General features: G+C 40.9%; 1 protein-coding gene across 3 annotated transcripts in view; it reads right to left on the bottom strand.

Annotated features, from left to right (window-relative positions):
• Positions 1 to 24,552, bottom strand: part of COX10 (cytochrome c oxidase assembly factor heme A:farnesyltransferase COX10) — a 141,532-nt gene that overhangs the window by 12,268 nt on the left and 104,712 nt on the right. For 2 of the 3 annotated variants that reach the window (XM_008010428.3, XM_008010429.3), the window contains exon 6: positions 4,812 to 5,044. In XM_008010428.3, the coding sequence (XP_008008619.1) occupies positions 4,812 to 5,044 (233 nt within the window). Of the gene's footprint in view, positions 1 to 4,288; positions 4,594 to 4,811; positions 5,045 to 24,552 lie in introns of those variants that run through there. The other variant, XM_008010430.3, reaches the window with a different exon arrangement.

The raw sequence follows: 24,552 nt of genomic DNA, 5'->3' as shown, positions 1-24,552 counted from the left end.
GAATTCTTAATGTGACCTCGTAGCCACCACAAAAACCACAAAATGATCCAGACACCACAAAGGGGAAAAGGTACTTCCCGACATGCTGCATTTCCTTGCTTGGGGGAGTACTGTGACCCACGGGCTGCCTCGAATGCACAGTGTTTTCTGAATCTACCAATCTTTAAATATCTCTCCTCCAAACTAGATGGTTAGTTGGGCCTTCAATACATGAGGCTGCAGGATTTCCATTTCAAATCTTGGCCCAGCTGCTTCCTCTCCATCTTGACTACCATCTACTGAGCCCCAGGAAGGGCTTTTGCAAAAGTATCCACAGTCAAGGTGACTGGGTGACTAAAGCTTGGTGCTGGGTGTTTGATGTCCTGGCTCATAAGGGAGTATGTTCAGCGCAACCTGCCTCCCTCCCTTCAAACATGTATCCTTCATCCATTTACCCGCTTGGAGGGTCACTGGTGGTAACAAGCTGTTTCTTCAAAGGATGATCAGATTGACGCTTCACTACTTAAGAGGCAAAATGTTAAATTAACTAGGTAGGGCAAAGAGAGTGTGTGTGGGGGGGGGCAGGTCTAGGGTAGGTGGAGCTCTAGTGCAGAGAGAAGGAAGTGGAGGAGAGGAAGTAGGAGGTGAGAGGAGGCACACAGGCTTGGAAGGACAATAAAGGCAGGCTTCTGCAATTTACTGACTTTCCAATACCTCGGAGAACCTGCAGCACACTGTTAAATGATCCTAAAAGTATGGCCCTGCCTCAAGCTCCAGTGGGTCTTTCTCACCACTGAATGAAGTATGACTTCCTCTATAGGTGGCTCATCCTTGCGCGTGTCCCCACCCCACTGTGCACTGGCTTTCAGGCCTGTAAGCCTTTGTACAGGCTCTTCCCTCTTCCTGGAAAGCATACTTCCTCCTCAAGTAAACTGGTCATGACTTAATTCTGTAGTCTTTCTTCACCAAAGTCATCTGGGACCAGTTTGGGATAAGTTAAGAGAGCCCACAGTCCTCTGAAGATACCCTGCTAAAGCTCTTAGATCACTCAGTCATTTGATTACCTGCCTGCCTCTCCCCAAAGACCCTGAGTATTGATTTCCTGAGGACACTCACTGGATTTTAGTGATGTTTGTGTCTCTCAATGCCTGGCAAACAGTAGGCCCCCAGTTGACACTTGCATGATGAAGCGATTACGGGGACCAGTTTATAAAGGTGGCTATCCAAAGTGATCCATCTTTAGGGGCTCAAAGATTAAGTGCTTGGCAATACCACAGAAGAAGGGAAGCCTTTTTGGCCATTTTTTTTCTCAGAAGGGCTCTTTATAACTACACACGTCCCCTAAGACAAGAACCCAGATGAGAGATATCCCCTCTGTGAATAATATAAATGATACCATTAGTACATCTCAAATAATACCATCTGCCCATGCCCTAATCTCTAGGTATTTTCAAGATATTCTAATGGCTAGAGCTCTTTCTGGTTCTATCTTTGCAAACTGGTGGTTCTTAACGTGTGGTCCCTGGACCAGGGGCATCGGCAGCAACCAGAAATTTGTTAGAAATAAAAATTCTCAGACCCCATACCAGCCCACTGAATTCAGAAGTTCCAGGGGCAGGGTCCGGGAATTTCTGCGTTAGCAAGCTCTCCAGGTAATTATCGTGTGCACTGAAGTTTGCGAACCACTGTTTTAGACTTTAGTGAGACCACAGGTACAGTCTCATTATTTGAAGTACATATTCATGTGAGGATGATGAAATATAGATTCATAAGGACATCAATCTTTCCACCTAGGCAGTATGGTCTAAGTGAACATTCTGCAATAATGGAAATGTTTTACATCTGTGCTGTGGATAGTGTAGCTACTAGGTACATGTGCCTTTGGGCATTTGAACTATGGCTAATGGGACTGGGTAAGTGAATTTTAAAGTTTAGTATAAATTTAAATTTAAATAGCCACTTGAGCCTAGTGGCTATCATACAAGACAGTACAGCTCTAGAAGATGACTAAGCAATATAAAACCATATTCAACCCAGTTCCTAAAATCCCAGCAATAAAAATCTTTTAAAAAATACATTCTCTTAGATTCTGTCACCTGCAAAATGGAAGGTACCTATATTCACTGATTTGTTCATTCAATTACGTATTTGCTGCTTATCTCAAGTTGGTTCTATCAAATTAATGTTTGGAAACTTTTTTGAAGTAGTTTAAAGCATTATGTAAAGTAGCAGTATTCTTTCTGTATAATCTTGACAAGGCTTTACGCCTATGGTTTGATCTGCAATTAATTAGGATTCTGGGGGCAGTAAGTCATGCTGTTACTGTGTGCCCCACAATGTATCTTTAAGATTTAAAGTAAAAGGATATACTGTAATAGACGCCAACCTCAAAAACTGCCCAGGGAACTTCTCTTTGTAGTTATACACGTCTTTCAGGCTGCTCTGTTTTATACCAGGTTCTACTGAGGTAGATAAGGGGTCTCGTTTTCCAAGACAAATATGTACTTTCATTCTGCTACCTAAACAAGGGATGAGCTGCCTTTAGCTGTCCATCATTAATGAGTTTGTATACAAATGATTCAATCTGTATTATAGAAAGACTATAATCAACATTAAAAACATTTATTTTAAATATGACTATTAGCAGTTTAGCCAAATCCAGACTATCCCTAAACAAATGAGGGCTCTTGCCTGAATGTGCACTCCTAAGTGAGGACTTTTGAAAAGTTCTTTTTCTCTAGCCTCTGGGGAGGCAACTCCAGCCTGCACATGCTGAGGCTGTCTCTTCAGGAAAGAAACTGCCTGGAAGTGTGACAAGGGCCTCTAGCCCTCAGCAAGAACCTGGGCCCTAGGACAACACTGCACAACAGTGGTGACCAAGTTCTCCATGGCTGGGGACTGAACTGCCCATACCAGTCTCCTGTGCTACCCGTCCCTAAGGCTGTAATCCTTGGCTCTGACTCTGGCCCTGTCTGGGTCTTCCCAGATACAGAAGGTTCTTGTTGCTTTGTGCCAGGTTTGAGGAAGTTGAATAGGGTTCAGGCACTCCTGCCAGAAATGGGGTGTCTCCATCAAATAGGCAGGTGACTCGGTGCAGGAACCCAAGTGCTGAAGTGGGGCTGCACCCTTGAGGACGGGGATACTCCCTATGCACAGCTTAGGCAGTTCTGCACTGTCTTTCATGGTCTCCACCTCAAATGTCTGCACAATCACTATAAAGGTTTGAGGGAATTAAGAGGGAAGAGGATACTTGCGTTAAGCGGGAGAGGGAGTTGGGGTCAAGTCAGATGAGCTCCAGGTGGAACTAAGGAAGAGGAACATGACTGGGAGCGGGAGGGCTGGTGGTGTGCAGGTGTGCTCTGTGAAGGTCAACTATAAACCAGGGTGAGCAGATGTCATCTACCCTAGGGATGCCAAGCCCCGGCTTTAAACCCTCGCTTCTCTTTCCCAATCCAAACCTCACAAAAAGACCCCAGCACTCTTTCCCATCAGGCCTGCAGGCGCCTCAGTCTTCAAAATAACAGCCAGAGGACAAGGCTGCATTGCTCAGTTTACAAACCAAACAAAATCTTCCAGTTCCTGATCTGTGCCAGTCCCTCCACTGTATGAAGGAGGACTCCTGATTGATAACAACAGCATACGGGTCCCAAATTGAGCCCTCGCCATGGTCCAGCACTTTACAAATAACAACTTGTTTCATCCTCACAATGACTCCAGGAGGGGAGAAGACTATTAGCCCCACGTGGGAGATGAGGAGACAGTGGCAGAAAGAGGCTGAGTTCAGCTGCGAAGGATGCACAGCTCACGAGTGGTGGGGTCGGGCTCCCAATCCAGGCAGCGCTGCTGGCGTCCTTGCTCACCACCGCTTTGCTGACACTGCCTCCCACGTGGGTGGGGCTCTGGTTTTAGGTTTATCAGAGAACACACAAGCACATATGCTTTAGAATATGATATTTGTAGATTCATTAAAATCCGACCTTTACAGGATATTAAAACCATTCTAAGAGACAATCATGGTAAAGGTGTAATCGCATTTGTAAGCCTGCCAAATTGGAGTGTAAGAGCTTTTATGAAAAGTTTCAGAAATGTGGCTTACAGGGTAACAGTTTATGGTCAACTGCCTTTTGATCTCTCATGTGAAAAATATGTACTTACATATATTGCAGGAAACCTTACCACTTCCTTCCTAAGTGTCGGTCAAAAACACTAATTACTTGACTAATTAGACTGTGAAACTTCCCTTACAGATGGTAAAAATGAGCTATTTTCACCCCACAAATTTAGTTGTGACATACCACCAAAAAAAATGTAGAAATCTTTCAATGGTTTTATTGTAGACAGTATGAACAATTTAAGCAAATCATATAAACATAAATGAGAAACTAATGAAAATAATCTGCCCTTTCATAAGAGGAGAACACAAGAGGCTGGCTCGTGAGATGACACCCCTTTGATGGGCGACTGGAGGTCGGATCCAGATACCTTCTCCCCGCCCCATGAATTGGTTAGTCCTAGCTTGGTTTGTGACTTTCATCGTGGCTTCAGGTACTTTCTTTATCCACCTGTAGTCACAGGCAGGCAGCACTCTTTCTTTTGTTTTCTCCCAGTCATTCCCTACAAGGGAAAGTGTATGTCATGTCCACCCACCAGCCACGATGACATGGTCTCCCTTGACTCTGCGTCCACAGAATTTCAGTCTGCGGCATCAGCACATTTGCCAAAAGAATTAGTGTGGGATGAAGTGGAACCGAACCAAGTTCGACAGCTCGGGGAGGAAATGCCTCCTTGACCAGAGCGTGCTCATGTGAGACTCCACACTGCGGAACACTTACCAGCATCGAGGCTGCCCGTGGCCGCTGTCCAGCCCATGACAGGCGGGATGGCCCCAACCACGGCTCCGACCCATGTGTTGACAATGCTGATCCTCTTCAGTGGTGTGTAGCAGCAGGTATACAGAAAAATATTGAAGAGCCCCAGGGCTCCTGTGAGTGGATTCACCCCCCAGGTCAGAATGGCAACTCCCGGAACAGCACAACAAGTGGCAAAGGACACAGCTAGCAATGGGCTGGAAAAGAGCAGAGAACATGGAGTGATCATCTCCGACGCAACTCAATCACACTACCTAGAATCGGCACTGACAAAGTGCAAATAATCCCCCCATCCAGTAGAGGCAGTACTGATCTGGCGTATTCCTGGATATGGGGAATCCTCTTTATGAAACAAACTTACAATAAGACAGAATATGTTTGTGGGAGCTCTGGCTACTTTTCTTGATTTTGCTGGCTAAGAGTAAAGTGGTTAAGAGAGTCAGGGTTAGAGTGTTCTGGATTCATATAGGTTCTGTCCCTTCCTGGCTATAAGATAGCTAGGTTTCACTTACTCCTCTCTACAAGAGAAACGATCCTCTCTTCCTCCTAGGGTTGAAGTGAAGCCTGACTGAGACAATGCCTCCTCTGCAGAGTGTTCCATTTTATATTTAGTCATGAGCAAACCACTTCAAACACAATATTGGAAGATTTGAGCAGAAAATAGAACCTGAATTCTGGAAGCAGTTCTCCCCCTGTATTTATACTTTATTATAACATCACTTAATTAGTGATCATGAGTAACAATGGTGTGCCCCTGACTGCCATCATTACAATGTCTGTAATGAATTACAGGCTCAGCATTACCGGTTCCTGATAACAGTAAACACCAGGTGGCCGTTGTGTAGTACTGGTGCCATAATGTGACTTATGGACACGGGATTTTCAAGGGGAGGTCGCACAATGTTATTTATGTAAATGAAACCCATCATCTAAAACTCTACAACGATAATGATTATTATAAGCCTGCTTCTCAAAAGAGCCAACTTCTAAAAGTAGACTTTGTATGGAATCTTGTGAAAGGCTTTTTGAGAGTCTAGATAAATTGGATCTACTAGTTCCTGCTTATATGCATGTTTATTTATTCTTTCTTGAGAAACCTAAGGAGGTTACTCAAGCCTGCCTTCTCCTAGCAGAAGCCATGATTCCACTTCTGAATAAGGTATGTTTGTGTAGTGTTCAGTGACCCTGCTGGATTACAGATTCCACAACGTGCTTCTTGGCAAGCAAGAGTCACCAGTGTGCAGCTTCTAGGGTGCTCTGGTTTTAAAAACAGCCAATTCCCTAAAGAGGCAGTCTTTACCCTACGTGCACACATGTGAGATGATACCCTTCTATGCACAGGCCTGCAGTGTTCCCAGGGCAGGAGAGAAGGCCTGGATCTATGAGACGGCCCCTCCAGGAAAAAGACTAACTTGTAGAATTATGACGAGTTAGAATTCAGCTGGGAGGGAGTCACGGGAGAGCCCAGCAGCTGGAACTACAGTACTGAATGAAGTCAGGGCAACAAAATATGAAAGCTAGAAGTGACTTGATGGAGAATTCTGGCCACCACTCTACCACTCTGCTATGGGGGCCAGGCCTGACTCTTTCCTACCAGGTCGGCAGCCACTGTGCCCAAAGAGTGAACCAACAGAATGGGAATTTTCATGGAAAAATGAGAAAATACAAGGGCTATGTTGCTGTCAAGGTGCTTGTGACAGAAGAACCACAAATTACAGCTGAGAGACTTCCGAGTGCATGTTCTGCCCTGACGGGGCATTTCCACCCACCTGTTCCTGGGCCATCTCTTCTGAACCCTGTGGTCCGTTACTTCCACAACACTCACTCAGGTACCCTCAATAATCCACTCTGCCTTTTCCATCCAACATTCCCACCCTGGATCTGCTCAATAACCTACTGTCTCTGCTCCTGCTGGGAAAGCCCAGCACTCATACTAACTGGCCCCATTTCAAGGTGATGGCTTAACAGTGCGGGTACTTAGCCAGGGCTGATTTCCATTTTCATTCCTTATAGTGGCTATTTTAACTCCTCTCCTGCCTTCTCAAGGCTCCAGGTTCACTCTAGCTCCCAAGACGCCTTAACAGATGCCCTTCCCTCTTATACAACAGTGACAAATGCCCTCAAATTTACTTCCTTTCTCCCATTTCAGAAGAGGCTGTCTTCACTCCTTTCAAAGATTAAACTGTTTTTATTTAATCTCCTCCCTAAGCTGTCTTTTACCTTTTATCTCTACTTATCTCTACTGTCTATTAACCTCCAGCATCAAATAAATTATTTTCTTCATATTTCCCCCAAGGTAATACCCCTCTTGCTTCAACACTCTTCAAAGCCAAGCATCCTGATGGAGTGGACCACATGCATTCCTTGTCTCTACCTCTTCCATCCCTCAGTTTCCTATTTGTTCCTCAACTGTATCCCTCACCAACTGCTGAAACACATTTTTCTAAGGTGGAGATAAACAAGGGGACTTCAAAAAGTTCAAGGAAAATGCATATTATGAAAAGACTATGAATGGATTTCAAAAATTTTTTGCACCAAAATAAACTCATACTAACTTGTTATAACATGTCTGAACAGGATCAAGTTTGAGGCACTAAGAAGGATAAGACATCAGTTTGAAAAGAGCCCTTATCAAAGCAACATGAATTCTGCTAAAATAGAAGCAAGAACAAATATCAAATTTATGCTAATGTTTGGATGGAAGAACAGTGAAATCATTGATTCTTTATAAGAAGTTTATGGGGACAATGCCCCCGCAGATCAGCAGTTTACAAATGGATAACTTGTTTAAGAACAGATGATGCTGAAGATTAAAGTCCACAGCTGCAAACCATCCACATCAATTTGTGAGGAAAAAATGAATCTTTGTCATGCCCTAATTTAAGTGGACCAACGGTTAACAGTAGAAACAACAACCAATACCATAGACATCTCAACTGGTATAGCTCACACAATTCTGATGGAAAAATTAAAGTTGAGCTAACTTTCCGCTCAGTGGGTGCCAAAACCGTTGCACCCAGATTGGCTGCAGACAAGAGCAGGGCTTTCAATGGAAATTTTAAACAAATGGGATCAAGATCCTGAAGCATTTCTTCAGGGAAAAAAAAAAAAAAAAAAAGAAGAGCCGGGCGCGGTGGCTCACGCCTGTAATCCCAGCATTTTGGGAGGCCGAGGCGGGCGGATCACGAGGTCAGGAGATCGAGACCATCCTGGCTAACACGGTGAAACCCTGTCTCTACTAAAAATGCAAAAAATTAGCCAGGCGTGGCGGTGGGTGCCTGTAGTCCCAGCTACTTGGGAGACTGAGGCAGGAGAATGGCATGAGCCCGGGAGACGGAGCTTGCAGTGAGCCGAGATCGCACCACTGCACTCCAGCCTGGGCGACTGAGCAAGACTCTGTCTCAAAAAAAAAAAAAAAAAAAAAAAAAAAAAGAATATATAACAGGAGGTGAAACATGGCTTTACCACTACAATCATGAACACAAAGACAATCAAAGCAATGGCTACCAAGAGGTGCCAGTGGTCCAGTCAAAGAAAAAGCAGAGAGATCAAGAGCAAAGCTCATGGCCATAGTGTTTTGGGATGCTGAAAGCATTTTGCTTGATTCCTTTCCAGAGGGCTAAAGAGCAATAACATCTACTTATTATGAGAGTGTTTTGAAAAAAATTCGCAAGGCTTTAGCAGAAAAATGACTGGGAAGGCTTCCCCAGAGAGTCCTTCTCCACCACAACAATGTTCCTGCTCATTCCTCTCATCAAACACGGGCAACCTTGTGAGCATTTGGATGGGAAATCATTAAGCATCCACTTCACCATCCTGATTTGGCTCCTTCTGCCTTCTTTTTGTTTCCTAATCTTAAAAAGTCTTTAAAGGGAATCCATTTCTCTTCAGTTAATAATGTAAAAAAGAAAGCTTTGATATGGTTAAATTCCCAGGACTCTGTGAGTTCTTTACAGATAGACTAAATGGCTGGTATCATTGCTTACGAAAGTGTCTTGACCTTGATGGAGATTAGGTTGAGAAATAAGTTTTTTTTTTCTTTTTAAGTTTAATCTTTTAATTCTATTTTTTTCCATAAACTTTCTGAAGTTCCCTCATACATCATATTACCTGGGACCATCTACCTTCCCAACATGGCACACAATATTGATTTCCAGATGAAAGATTACAAAGATACCTGTGTGTTGTTACGTCTCCCATATACCCAGAAAGGAAACTGAAATTGCTACAAAGCATTACACATATTATAATGTTGTTCTTCTTCCAATAAGGTAATTTATAGCTTATAAGAACAGATTTTTTTTTTTTTTTTTTTCCTATGAGACTCTAAAAAACTAGCTTTATTTTGGGAGAGAGAAAAATGTGGTGGCTGATAAACATTTTATTTTTCGTGAATTGGCCCTTGTGTTAAAAAAAAAAAAAAAAAAAAAAAAAATTGAAGAAGGTTGTTTATTCCTTCTCCAAGTTCTGTGGAGGCCAATTGGATTCAAAGGTATTAGTGTTATGAAAAGCCCTTTTAGAAAAGCACATATGAATTTAATTTATTGAGATAGGCCATTTTATGTAAAGTTTAGTTTCTGACCTTTGTTAAAATCACAGAAAATGAGGTGGCTCAATTTTGGTATTTATATCAATGTGCACAAGGCCATGAATGAGAACTGGGTAGGTTGACGGGCCATGCAAACGAAAATGAAGCTCTTTACCCAGGATGCCATGATTACTCTCAGCATCCAGGTACCTGAAGGAAGCCATCCCTCCTGGCATGAGAAGCCCTGAATCGGTGCACTTCAGAGCCTTCTTGTGTTATGGGCAAAGGTATTCCCATTGCAAACTGTGTGAAATTTATTTTTCCTCTTATGTTTCATTTTTCCTAAAACATTTATAACATAAGTGATATACATCCAATTCAGAAAATTGGCAACTCTAGAAAAGCACAAAGAAGAAATTCTTAATGAGTTATTCAGGGAAACATACTAGTTGATATCTTCCCAGCCTTTTTCCAATGATATAACTACTTAAAAAAATTGAGAATATGCTAAATTGCGGTTTTATTCCCTGATTCATTTCAATATATCTTAATAATTTCCCCAGGCTATTACATATATATTTTAATCATCATCATTAATATTTATAACACATAGTGGCTTATTCTTTGGATACACCACAATTAATTCAACCAATATACTTTTTTTTTTAGACGTTCAGTCTTTTTCCATTTTTAAAAATCAAAAAGGATGCTGGGATAAATATCTTATGGGTAGACTTTTGTTCACAGCTCTGGTTAGGAGAAATTCTGAAGACAAATTCCTAGATGTGAAACTGCGAAGTCAGATGATATGCACGTGTTGTAGGGATTTTGACATGTACTGCCAGACCGTACTTGAGGGAGTTTGCACACAAGTTGACACTCCCACCAGCACTATATGAGAGCACCATCTCCTAGAACCTGTATCAACACTAGGTGTGGCATTAAAAACAAACCAAAACAAAAAATAAAATTTGCCAATAGGATTAAAAAACAGTATTGAGTTTCTTAAAAAAAAAAAACAAACCTTAAAATTAACAAATAAGACAAGTTTACTGAGATAGCATTACCTCATTTCAGCAATCAGAAACTGAGACTCAAGGCAAGTAAAATAACTTGGACACAGGATCTATACTCAGGCTCATTTGTTGGCTCATCGGTATAACCCAGAGTCTCCCAACTGTACGTGGGGCACACTGGTATAATACAACTTGCTGAGCCTCTTCTTTCCTGGGTCTGCTGAGGGCCTGGGGTGGCCAGAGTCTTGAGTTGGGATGCCATCACGTGGGAGTAGCCTCCTGTGGGCTTAAAAGCACCTTCAGTTTACTCCATTATGCAAATAGCCTAATACTGCATTCCCTGAAATCAAAACAACTGGATATAATATGGTGAGCAAGACACGTGTGGTCCTTGTCCTGGGGGACTGATGCTGTTGTGGTGGTCAGTTCAGTGGGCAAAGGCAAGCACGTGTGGCACAGCAAGTGGAACACAGGGCAGTCGGGGACACCTAACCTAGTTTATGCTGGGTGGTGGACAGGGCATGTTTCTAGGAAGAAGTGATGTTTAAACTGAGACCTGATGGATGGGTGGGAGATGGGCGGAAAGGGTGGAGAGGGGAGTTGCAGGCAGTGGGAACGGCGTGTGAGAGGGCCAAAGGGGAGAAGAATGGCAAGTTCATGTTCTACCTATCTGGAGAGCAGAATGAGGGTGGGAGGTGTCAAGGGAACACAGAAATTAGGAAGGCCACATACAGAGACCTCTGGGCAAATGCAGACTCAGTGAAGTCTTCTAGTTTTTAAAAAGGGGAAGAAAATGATCAGATCTGCTTTTTAGAAGGATTACTCTGCCTGCCATGTGAAAGTCAGCAAAGAGAGACAAGTATTTGTTTAATTCACCTCCCAAGAGAGGCTCAAGTTAGGCATTTTAAAGGAAGAAGAATCATGGGCACAGCACCACATAATTTTTATCAAATGTTTCGTTGAGAGAAACAGCCTTCAGCTAGCTTGTATCTTTAATCTATCTTCCAGATTTCCTAAAATGCATTGGTGGAGCACATTAGACCAGCAGAGAGCGGGCCCTCCTCTCCCACTGAATGGCTCTTTGGTCTAATGACACGAGGGTGATCGTGGTTTCCACTTTTAGTTCTATTATTCTTGGCTCCACTTTGTCTCTCCTTAGTCTTCTTTTTCTGGACTATTTTGTCACATTTTACATATATTTGCAAGTTACTTGAACTCTTATTTGAAATAAGGCAGAGGAAAAAAATAAAGGGGTAACGACAGGATTTTCTTTAGAATATTTGTATACAATGAGACATCAGTAAAAAAAGAGTAAAGGATTCTCCTTGGAACTGTATGTAGAAAGAGGACAAGCAATAATAACGGGTTTGGAATAAAGAGAGAATATAGCAAATGATATGTGGGTTATTAAGTTTGATTTACCATGAAATCTTTAAATATTATGGTTATATTCAGGTTGTTGAAGTTTAGTTGTTTTAATCAAGAGATCTATCTTTTAGATAGAAAAGGGTTAGGAAAGAGTATTCATTTTTCATCTCAGTTAAACACAACTATGATTTTCTGCCTTAGTGCTCATAAAATGTGGTCAGAGCTAAATCTCAGAGATCTCAAACACTATTATGTCAAGGACTGATTTCTTGTTATTTTAGGTCAATTATTCTATATACTTTTTCTCCTAATCATACCATTTAGCCTTTGATAAAACAAACAAACAAAAACCATCTGCTCTTCCCATTCCTAGACGGATTTTCGAAATCACCCCAAGCCTGGAGACACACACACACACACACACACACACACCCCCCACCTGAGTTTTCTCCTTTCATAATTTATTCAATATTTAAATTTTTTGTGAAATATGTTTCTTTTTTATTAGTCCTTTTACTCCTTTTAATCATTTAAATTCCTTAGCAGTTTGCTTCCAGTTCAAGTGTTACCCTGACATCTGGTTTCTAGAAGCAAGATGAGGAGGAGAAAGGCTAAGCTGGCCTCCTTTGGCATCTCTGGGCTCAGTTACCTTAGGAAAGAAGGCCTCATTGGAATTTCCGGGTAGATCCTCCACACCAAGATCCTAAGTGTGGCTCCTGGACCATTAGCATCACCTGGGAACTTGTTAGGAATCCCCATGGTCTGGAAGCTCTCTGAGATTTGATAACTACTAACCATTACAAATGTGATGCTGGTCCCCATCTGGCCAAGCTACATATGCTGAGTCAACATAAACTGCTCCACTCCAGTGCTGACTGTGGCAGGCCTGGTTAGGTCACCCACTTTCAGTTGTCTTTCATTATATGCCTCTTGGCATGTTCCAGTGGAAGAACAGAGGGCTGTGAACTAGCTCTGTTATCAATTAGCAGACGAACTTTGGATATATCCTTAGACTTCTGACTTGCCTGCACTATCTACTTTGTTTTAATTTAAACATACAGCTACAAGTGTTTTGATCATTAAAAGTACTTAAAGGGCAAGACGAAGCAAGTGTAGTAAAAGTCTTGATAATTGTTGATTCTGGGCCATGAGTATGTCGAGGGTCCACTGTACTCACTCTACTATTCCATCTGTTGGGATTTTTCATAGGAAATATGTTTTTAAAATACTTTAATACTTTTTATTATTAGTGTTATATTCTGGTTTCCTCATGTTGGCATAACTAAGCATGCTGAGTAGGATCAGGTGGCCTGCATTCTAGCTCTGACTCTGATGTTAACTAGTTATTTGAAAGTGGGCAACTTATTTAACCTCTCTGGTCCTTGGTTTCCTCACCTGAAAGGGTGTAGTAGGGCTCTTTCAGTGGCAAGACTGAAACTGAAGGCAAACTTGCTTAGGTAAAAAGGCTCAATAAAAAGACAATAGCGAGGTGGGTTTTGCCTTGTTTAGTCATGTGATCTTGAGCAAATTATTTCATCTGTTGGCCTTAGATTCTTCATCTGTAAGATGGGAGGTATTTTATAGAGTTGTCTTAAGAATTAAATACAATGATGTAAATAAAGCACTTAAAAAGTGCTTGTTAAATGAGCATATAGTGTTAACTTGTTCATTCATTCATTAAAATTTCTCATTGCCTAGAGAGTCAGTCACTATGCTAAGTGTGGCTGTACAGCAGTGAACAAAACAAGAAGAGTTTAGTCTAGAAAGGAAGACAGACCTTAAACGAATACATGTAAGTACTATGAACTCTCCAATTGTAAAGTCAGCTACAAGAAAGAACAGATGAAATAAGACAGAATAATTTAAATAGGAAGGACCTATGTAAATGGAGCTGGAGGGAGGGGCTGATAAACTCGCCATAAATTGTTTCCCCTGATTTATTTTGTCAGACTTATAAAGACTTATGAATATACCACTATTTTTATCTTCAATTTTAATTTTATTTAGAATTTAATTTTATTATACCAAATTACAAAAAGTGGTATATTGAAAAGCTAGATCGATCACATACAAAACATGTTTTTTAAATGCTGGTGCTCTTGCACCACTGCACTGGTAGCTATAATGGCCTTTTATTAAGAACAAAGGAATTAATATTTCTGTGAGTGATTCTTGCTGGACTGAATTTATATAGGAACAATCTGAAATAGAGTTGAACAGGGTGTGATAATATTGCAAAAAAGTTTTAATGTTCAACAACACAGAATAAATGTATGAATAAGAAAAACAACACTATTTGATAACGGGTGGGCAGAAAAAGAGTAATTTTCTTGAACAAAAAAATTCTTCTATATTCATTCACTCATGCATGCAAATAGGTTCATAGTTTATGCTGAGGGTTGAATGATGATTTGTTTCAAAACATATACAAAACTGAATTACATTTTACATTAAGATGTCTTTCTACTGAACATCAATGCTTGGGATTTTTCTACTTCTGCCTTTCCCGCCCAAGGCTACTGTAGAAAACAAACCGATGGATTGAGAGTGGGGAAAAATTGGTCCACACATTTCTATGAATTATTTTTTTCTCCTATTTAAATAGAACACTGTTTTGTTTACTAAACATCAGCCCTTACATAGCTCTACAAAAGTATAATTTTCTACAGAAATTAAGAACAAATAAGAGAGAAACAAGCTTTAATTTGGTGCCTAGGTATTACACTTAATAAATGTAATTTAAATTACCTAACTTTTAAATAACTTCCTGAAAAAACATGGCCTTTCCGTTAAGCAATGTCTCAGGGAAGCCTATGAAATGTTCAGTCAAGAAAGCTTTATATTTTGAGCAGCTCTGCAGGTAATTAGTTTAGACAAAAATTAATTTCATACTTCTTGGTCATTCCTCCAGAATAAATGATTTTGAAATTACAAAATAAAATATCCTTTCTTCAAAAACAAAAGAGAATGCAGAACCTTAATCAAACCAAGACAATTTAACTTTAATTTCCTGCATAAATCCCACATTGGAGCTTGGAAATGAGTTGCTGGAGAAAGTCTCTACCGAAAACTGTTTTGAAGATGTCTCCCCAGAATCTTATTTAGGAGTTTTCTATTTCTGAACATGTCTCAAGTTATAGATACTGTAGACTGGCAGATGACTGATGCAAATGCAGAACTTAAGGAAATTGTGAAGAAAATGAGAAAACAAAATCTATTTTAAGAGAAAAGTAAATTTTAAAACATGTTTAAAAGAAATGCGAGGAATATAAGAAAATATATTTGGCATAATTAGATTCAGAACATGGAGACTGTGGTTTCACACACACGGACACCTTTTTATTTAATTTATTTATTTATTTAAGAAATGGGGTCCCACCTCTAAAAAATGCTCAAACTCTTGGCGACAAGTGATTCTCCCACCTCAGCCTCCTGAGTAGCTGCGATTATAGGCATGCAACATGATGTTTGGCTCAGAGATTGTGGTATTATATTAACAATTTTTTTTCAAGGAAGAAAACAAACCAGATCTACGCTGTATGAGTTTTGAAAGCGGACTGAAAGAATCTTATTAATCTAGAAAGAAGAGAAGAAAGATTGCCTATAAAAAAAAAAAAAAGAAAAAAAAGACCAAAATGAATCTTCCCCATTGCTGACCACTGAGATTCAGCCTTCTAATTCACAGGGGAGCACGTGGTGACCCCTGAATTATGCTATACCAACTCAGCTTAAATTAAGGGTAATTTGTACAAAGACTCTGGGATTTTTAAGGAGAAGTGAATCCTACTGCCCCAGCCATGAAAATCAGGGTTTCCAGCATAGTAGTCCAATCTCTTAGTCTGTTTTTCCAATTCCTTGAGGGCAGGGACCACCTACTGAATCCCTCCATTGCTCCTGGATTCCCAAACATCCAATGCCTGCCACGTGAGAGACACATACTTTTCCTTTCTCCTGACTGAGCCAGATAGTTGAATTCTCCGATCTGCCTCCTTATTTTTAATTTATAGGACTCTATCAAAAAAATACCTTTGTTCACCTGCACAAAATAGAGTCAACAAATTTTAAAGAGTCTTTGAAATTTATAAAGAATGAAGCTGGGAAATAAAACTATCCATCTCTGCTGCTTTGGAGACTGGGAGGTGCATGCACGTGCAGCTACCCGGAGGTATAGGTGCTGAGCTCTGACTCCATCTCCTTCCCTGCCCCTCGGGACCAGGACCTTTGGCCAGGGACCGTGTTTACAAACGTAGACATCTACAAGGACCAGGTTGGCACAGCAGGCCAAATAAAAAATTGCCTCTTTGGGATTTGGTCTGTTGGCCATCATTTTGCCATCTCTGATCTGTTATGTGAAGGTATCTAATTAACTGTGCATCTAGCTCCTTTGCCCTAGAATTGACCCCCTTACCCCCTAAAACACTTCTCTCTATCTTTTAGTATGGCATCTTTTACTCATCCTCTAAGACTCAGCTTAGACATCAAAAAACTCCTCCAAGAACATTTTCTATCTCTGTTCTCACCTTCCTGAGCCCCTCCCCATGGCTGGTCTCCATGTCTGTCCCTGAGTTCTCACAGCACTTCTTAGTCCTTATACTAACATGAGCTGCTGCCGTGCTTGCCCATCCCATTATGCCATATTTTTTTAGTGCAGTGACTCTGCACTATTCATCTTTATATTCTCTGTACTTAAGAATGGTGCCCAAATGAACCTTTACAAACCATGCAAAAGAGAGAACACTATCGTAAGACTTCCACTCACGTAACACCAACCAATGAAAATAGCATTTGACTGTGTCCCATCTTTTCACATCATCTTATGTGAAAAGAGAGGAATCAAAGTCAAGGGACATTAGGTAAAATGATCCTAGATTATTAGTAAAAGATATTTGCTCCTAAAATGTATGTTTTAATTGGCTACAAGTGACAGACTAAGTTACTATGACAGTTAACTCTTCATATTCATATTTATTAGAATATCTGGGTATTTTCTGGTTATAAAAAGGGAGATGAGAACAGAAGAATCCTTCATCCCTAGGAATACTGCCACAACTCACAATGCTTCAAAATAGTCACAAATGCTTTCTTTTTTCTCATGATGAGAGAAAGGAGTGTAACTTTCAGAAAATCCCAGCAGCGTTCCTCTTGTTCAACCTTTGTAATGACTAAGCATCACAGTATCAAAAAGATACATCACTAAACAAAAAGTTTTTGTGAACTCTTCATAGCATGGTTAATAGAGAGTAGTTTTATTTTAAGGGTAAGTTCTCTACATTAACACCACTATTATTAAGTTGAGGCCAAATTTGTTCTTCCTGCCACTTCACTGGTTAACACTAAAAAAAAAAAAAAAAAGAAATTTCTATACTTGTAAAATGTTTATGTTCTTATTACATTAGCAATATATACACACCAAGAGAGTAATCATAACAATCCTTAGAAACTCTGCAGAGCTTTAGCCTGGCTGGGTACCCGTCTACTAGACTAGCGTGCCTGGGTGATGAATAATATCCACAGCTCCCCTGCAGCCCACAAAATGTTTACATTTGCTTAAGTGCTTACTGGTAAAACCCTCAGTAAATTTGAAAAATGTCTCCTGTAAAGCCCTATAATACTTAAGCTAAACCCTGTTCTTTAAGTTAATAATGCCAACTAAACAATCCATTCATTTCATTTCTAAAACTCCATTTTCATCATTCATTTCAAAACCAGGTATTGACTGACCCCGATTCCAAGTGTTTTAATTTATCCTCTCTAAATAACCTTTTGCTCTGCTCTTATCGTGCAATCTCTCCTGCTTACAGCCCACACCTAAAGCTTACATGTTATGGATCACTCTCATCTGACCCATTAAGTTGGAAAAACTAATGCTGACATGTATTATTTCCCTGTCAGCGTCACCAAGCTGGAAAACAGATAATTCAAAAGAGACATAATCAAAATACAGATGTCTCTGAAATAACAAGAAGAAAGGCCCGGTCCTGGCCCCGCCTGCAGGAAGCTTTCACTGTCCACTCTGTCCTTCTTCTTTGTCTGACTTTCCAGAGAAATTCTTGTTTGTACCGTTCTATTCATTTCATTCAACACAATATTTCTGGGCTGCCTTATGCTGTCTGTTAAGCATTTTATCCATGTGGCTAGGTTTTTCACCCAGATTATAAAGCTTTGAGCATTATAAAAATAAAACTGACAGTGCTTGTACATTATAGGCGACCAATACATTCTTGATGAATTGAAGAAAATAATTATTTAATTCCAAAATATTTAAAAGAAACAGTAGGCCTTGACATCCTTAAGAAAGATTAAATTAGGATAGACCAGCAAAAAATATCACTGAAAAAATGTGTAAGATACCTTAAAAATGTAAGTCTGAAGGACCTCAGGTTAGATAAGAGATGGTAGATTAAAGGTGTCTATCTCTCTGTCTTCTCTGAAAACAAGGAGAACATGAACAGAAACTCCAATTTTAATGGAACTAGGAAACACATCTCTGAAGCAAAATATAAGACTTGGTAAATACTAAGGATCTTTTTGGCTTTAATTATAACACACAGAAAGAATTTGACGTAACGTGTGTGTTGAAAGTTGGGGAGGTGGATTACAGCTAGAAAGTTACAAAGCAGAATCATAGCTTGAGATACACATCTGGCCAAGTGCCACATAAAGTCCGGTGGAAGCGGCCCTGGATCCCTCCCTTTGCCTCAGGTACTTTTGTCCTCCCATTCCCATCCCTAATGCTTAATTGTCCTCATAACCCTTTCCTTTGTCCCAGGGAAACAGCCCAGGGAGGAACTACCAGGCCCATGCGGGAGCCATCACATTTTCTCTCATAAAGATTTGGAATTGGGATAGGGAGCTCAGCTGGAGGACCTAAGGGTTAAGGCTGAGGTTGCCATTTTGATATGAGTCCATTTACGTGAAGAGTGATCGGGATTGGAAGGGCCCACACGCAGAGAGAAAAATGCAGTGAAAGTACAGAGAAAAGCAGAGATGAATAGTAAGGCTGGAAGCTGAACTGTAACTAGTGAAGTAGTGAGCAGGCCACTCTTTCCAGAAGTCTGGCTACAGACAGGATAAACAGAAGAGTAACTGGATGGAGCGGCGAATTTAATAGATTTTTGTCTAAGACAGGACGACCCGTCAAATATGAAGTCAGAAGAGAAGGAACCAATGAGGCAGCAGGGCTGGCAGAGGTGCTGGGAGAGCCCTCAGGCCCCACAACCTCCATTCAGGCCAGCCGGTCTCCAGATTTCACAGCACGGAAGACCATAAGATAGAAAAGGGTCCCAAGGACCCCCAGAAACATTCCAAAATAGGTGTTAGACTCTGCAGCTATATAATCTGCTGGGGCAAAACACTTGGTTTTATATCCTCCTGAGAAGAACTGAGGTATATTTTAGAAGAAATATTGAGAACATTCACTTTTAACCACTTGTCTCTTCTGCTGTCCCCTCCTCTTGGCCACTCTAAAACTAGTAAATCCATTTATCCTATTAGGACCAGTGTTGCAAGCAGATATGGAGCTTCGTTAAGTGGAAGGCGTTCAAGGACACCGGCTGCCTGTGTGATATGTAAGAGGTACAGGGAAGGGAGTTACTAGTGACGATATAAAAGTGGCAAAGAAACGGGCTCAGAAGTGTCAGAAACAAACTACTTGATTTTGCCTCTGCCAAGTCCCACTTACCAGTGTGGGTATTCAGAATGGAAGCCATAGGTCCCTGAGGCTGTGAGGTGGCTGTGCTGACACACAGCCTAAGGGGAACAGATGCCGTTGTCTGGCTCCAAGTTAATAGGGATAAACTCTGTGGTGAGAAGCTGTCAGCAGAGGTTAAGACAGCTCCACTGTGACCCCTCTGGAGCACTTCTCTCCAGACTTCCTCATGTGCAGCTCTTTAGCCAAATGCACCATGACTCTAGATTTATCCATGAGCATCTGGGATGCTTCCTAAGTGATGTGACGTACAGTGTACTCAAGTTCATCAAGTGGCCCCGAGCCATTAAAGACTCTGATAAATAATTCTATCATAAAGGCCCCAGCGCTGACATAAAAAGCAGAAAGCCACGGGGTCAAGTGTTTCTACAGGAACTACATTTGGTAAATAGAAGCTGCAAAAGGATGTTTCTATTAACCACCTGCAATTATTGTAAGGCCACAGTCTTTTCTGGAACGGATGATCAAAATAGCTAATAATGTCTTGTGTCCCTGGAAGTTTTTGGATGAATTTAAATAGAAGGAAAACAGGAAGACCAGAATTTTCCCGAACATGATAAGACAACCATTTTTTTTTTTTTTTTAATTATAAGTGATACCTCAGATATATGGAAATGGTATTTTCTTTCTTTTCCCTTTTGTGTCTGCTCCCAGACTAGAATGAAGCAACCAAAGTAAATGCCTGGCCCACTCTCAAGGAAGCACAGCTCTGCCTTGCACCAGTGCCAGAGGCCCCTAGAACAGTGACGTGGGCGACCAGATGAAGAAGACAAGACATTCCTCTCCCAGCAGTGTGAGAGACACCTGGCGACTGCTGGCAGGAGTCAGCATTTTACATAAGCAATCAACATAACTAAAACTTAACTACTGTCCTCTCTATTCTCCTTGGGAAGATGAAACAAATGATAATGTCATTGCATTGATTTTATTCTCATTAAATGGTATTTTAATGGTATTTTAGCTATAAACATTTTCCCCTTTGATTTGCCAAAAAAAAAAAAAGGAAAATTTCTATATTGCTTAAAACGTAAAGGGTTTTTACTGTAACTATTTCAAAAAGTCAATTATCTTACTGTTCCTTGTTTATTAAATATATTCAAGGTCACTTTCTCCATCGTTTGAAACAACATAGACAAAAGGGAGCCCAGTAACAAACAGGCAAGCAGCACCAAGACTGGCACTCAAAGCTGTAATAGGACCAGATGCATTTTCAGTTTCTTGAAACAGTAGAGCTGTAGTTTATTCCGTTTATTTAGGTCAGCCCTAAGGTGAAACTATATTATATTCAAAATTATCCTTTAAAATCCCCTGAACTCATCCATAAAGTACACGGAAGGTTATGTATGTGCAATTCTGGAAAATAATGACTGTGCTCACTAGGATTTGAGTTACATTAAAAGACGGAACAAAGAAAAGACTATATTTAGATGGCTGGGCATTCACACCATTCTGCCTTTAAGAAGACTCTCAGTAGAGGAGAGGTGGAGACTTCTATGGGGCTCAGTTTCCCTGCGGGGTTTACTCTGTTCTGTCTTCACAATACAAGCATCGGCAGCCTGGCTAAACAGAAATGTATTTCTGTTGGTGATGGCTGTGAGGATTTGACTGAACAGAGCAGTGGCACCTTCTCTGGGATTATGTTCTAGTGTCTCCTTTGCTCCTCTCCCTTGTAATGAATTACAGGTAGACAGAGCTATAGCACTGTAATAAAGGTGAAGATACACATAGGCAATAGAGATGGGAACATTTCAGAGAAGATAGGCTATGGTAGCCAGCCTGAATTCTGAGCTGAGTAACAGCAGAACTTCTGCTGTGACCACCCTGGTCCAAGCTATCATCAAGTCATGCCGGGAGCTGTCCCAAGTCCCTTTCCTGGGATTCTATGGTCTATTTTACCCAGGCAGCTAAAGGGTTCTTTTAACCTAAATCTGGTCACACCAGCCCCATTTGTACAACTCACTTCTGGCTTCTCCCACTGCACACGGCGTTCCAGCCCTTCTGACTTCAGCTTGTGCCACCCTGCCCCTTGTTCATTATGTTCTCACCACACTGGCCTTTCTATTTATAGTGTCAGGTACAAGCCCACTCTAGCCACCGTGTGTTCCCCCAGATCTCCGCATCACTCTCCTTCAGGTCTCAACTCCAATCCACTCCCCCCCAGTGCCTTCCTGCTCTGGAGTGCTCTCTCCCAGTTGTTCTGTATTATCATTCTGTCTCTTTCCTTGGTACCATTGATGTCCACCTAGAATGATGTTTTAGAACTCATCTGTTCACTGGCTGATGTTCTACCTTCCCCATTGGACTGGAATGAAGGCAGGGATCAGGTCATGCTGGTCATATTCCAGCATTTAGCACAGAGCGTTACATCCAGAGATGCTCAGGACACAGTTCTGAAAAAAGTAGTAACAATGATGACAACAGTATCATTTACTGATGGCTTTATGAGAACAGTCGTTTTCTCACATAATTCTGTGAGGTGGAAGGCACAATCCTCATTTTATAGGTGAGGAAATAGAGCCTCAGAGAAGTTAAGTAATATGGTCAGGGTTGCATGGTGAAGCAGGTAGAGGAGCTAGGCTTTGATTCCAGGCAGTCGGACCCCAAAATCTTACGTTCTACAACCTATAGCATTCTATTCCCCAAGGAAAAACCAAGTGCTCTGAAAATCTAGTCTAAAACAGACTCTAATTTTTCATACACAAATTTACCAATTTCAAGTTAGTTCTGAGTTAAAAAAAAAAAAAAAAGGTAAACACAGCGTAACCACTACCACAATCAAGATATAGATCATATCAATTTATCTTTTCAAACAGTTTCTTATGCCCCTCTGTAGCCAGTTCCCTCCTGTCACTCCCCAGTTCCTGGTAACCACTGACCTTACTTCTGTGCCTAGTTTTGGCTTTCTGAAATGTCACATAAATAGCACCATACGGCACGTCGTCTTTTGTCTCTGTCTTCTTTCACTTAACACAGTGCTTTTGAAACACACCTGTGTCACTGCATGTACCAGTGGTTTGTTCCTTTTTATTTCTGAGTAGTATTTCAGCCGTAATTTGTTTATCCATTCACCAGCTGAGGGATGTTTAGGTTGTCTTTAGTGATATTTAAGCTAATATTCATGTACAGATCTTTGTATGGACATGTGCCCACACATACACAGGAGTGGGATTGTATGGTAAATTTTGTTTAAATTTATTGAAATCTGCCAAACTGTTCTCCGAATTGATTGTACCATTCTGCATTCACACTAGCAATATATGAGAGCTTCAGGTATTTCACACCCTTGTCAGCACTGTATTGTTGCTTTTAATAAATGTTAATTATGCTAATTGGTGTGTAGTGGTATCTCACTGTGTTTTTAATTTGCATTTCCCCTAATGATTACTGACGCTGAAAATCTTTTGCTTATTTAACATCTGTATTTCATCTTTGGAGTAGGGCCTATTTAAAACTTTTACGCACTTTTTTTTTTCTTTTTTTTTTTTTTTGAGACAGGGTCTTGCTCCGTCACCCAGACTAGAGTGCAGCAGCGTGATCTTAGCTGACTGCAATGTCTGCTTCCTGGGCTCGAGTGATCCTCCCTCCTCAGCCTCCCAAGTAGTTGGAACTACAGGCACATGCCACCATACCTGTCTAATTTTTAAAAAAATTTTTGTAAAGATGAGGTCTCACTATATTGCACAGACTGGTCTCAAACTCCTGGGCTCAAGCAATCCTCCTGCTTCGGCCTCCTAAAGGGCTAGGATTACAGGCGTGAGTCACTTTGCTCAGCCCCTTTTGTCTACTTTTAAGGTGGTTTTCTTAAAGAGTTTAAGACTTCTTTCTGTATTCTGGACATGAGCTCTTTACCATGTCTGTATTTTACAAACGTTATCTCCTACCCTGTGGCTTATATTTTCATTTTAAGTGTCTTCTGAAGAGCAGAAGTTTTTAATTTTGATGAAGTACAGTTTATCTACTTTTCTTGCGTGGTTTGTGGCTTTTGTGTTTTAGCAGAGTCCTCTGCCGAGCCTGGTTTCATTGGGGAGCAGCCCATGTTGCCATGCTGGAAGTGGAATCCCACAGCTGATTTTGGTATACTGACCTTGTATCCTTTACCCGTGCTAGATTTACTAATTACTGCTGGTAGCTTTTCTGTAGATTCCTTTGAATTTTCCATGTAAACAATCACATTGTGAAAAGAATTTCATTGCTTTCCAATGTATGTGACTTTTCTTTCTCTCTCTTGCCTTACTATGTACTAGTTAGGAGCTCCAGAACAACATGGACCAAGGTCCGATTCCTACAGAACAGCCCTCACAGTGTAGTCTGGTCCGTACATTTTCCTTAACCTCTTCCCAGTTTAACTTCCTCACAATTCTCCTATACACATTCTTCCCTCCACCGCTGGCCGGGTTGCCTGTTTTTATCCTTACACATATATTTTGCACTCCCGTCTTTGCACCTTTGCTCACCATGTTCATCTTGCCTGATATGGTCTTTGCTTCATTCTCTACCTATCCAAAGTGTATTTGTCTGTCAAGGTCTACAGCCTATCTCTCTATCTTGATGTTCATTTTGTCTCTTTACTCATTCTCCACTCCTGTCCTAATAACCTTCTCATTGCCTTGACGGCAGATGCCATGTATTCCTTCTTTGGTATCTTTACTTCTGTATTTCTCCCACCTGGGAGGTCATTTCTTTCTCTGTCATCCATCCACCTGTCCATCCATCCATTATTAAGCATTAGCTACCTGCCAGATATAATGGCTAGCATGCAAGCTCCACGACAGCAAGAATTTTGTCTGTTTTGTTCCCCTCTGTAATACAGTATTGACAATGGTGCCTAAAAGTGTTCATGCGACAGAGTGTTAATACCCAGAATGTACAAGGAATTCAGACAGCTCAATAGTAAAAACAAACAAATAATGCCATGGAAATGTGGGCAAATGACATGACATTTTTTGAAAGAAGACATACATGGTGGTTCATGCCTGTAATCCCAGCACTTTGGGAGGCCAAGATGGAAAGATCACTTGAGGCCAGGAGTTTGAGACCAGCCTGGGCGACATAATAAGACCCTGTGTCTACAAAAAATTAAAAAAA

Source organism: Chlorocebus sabaeus, chromosome 16, assembly GCF_047675955.1.
Source record: "Chlorocebus sabaeus isolate Y175 chromosome 16, mChlSab1.0.hap1, whole genome shotgun sequence".
Classification (NCBI taxonomy): Eukaryota; Metazoa; Chordata; class Mammalia; order Primates; family Cercopithecidae; genus Chlorocebus; species Chlorocebus sabaeus.
The sequence above is the reverse complement of the archived record's forward strand: the minus strand, read 5'-3'. Positions and strand labels throughout refer to the sequence as shown.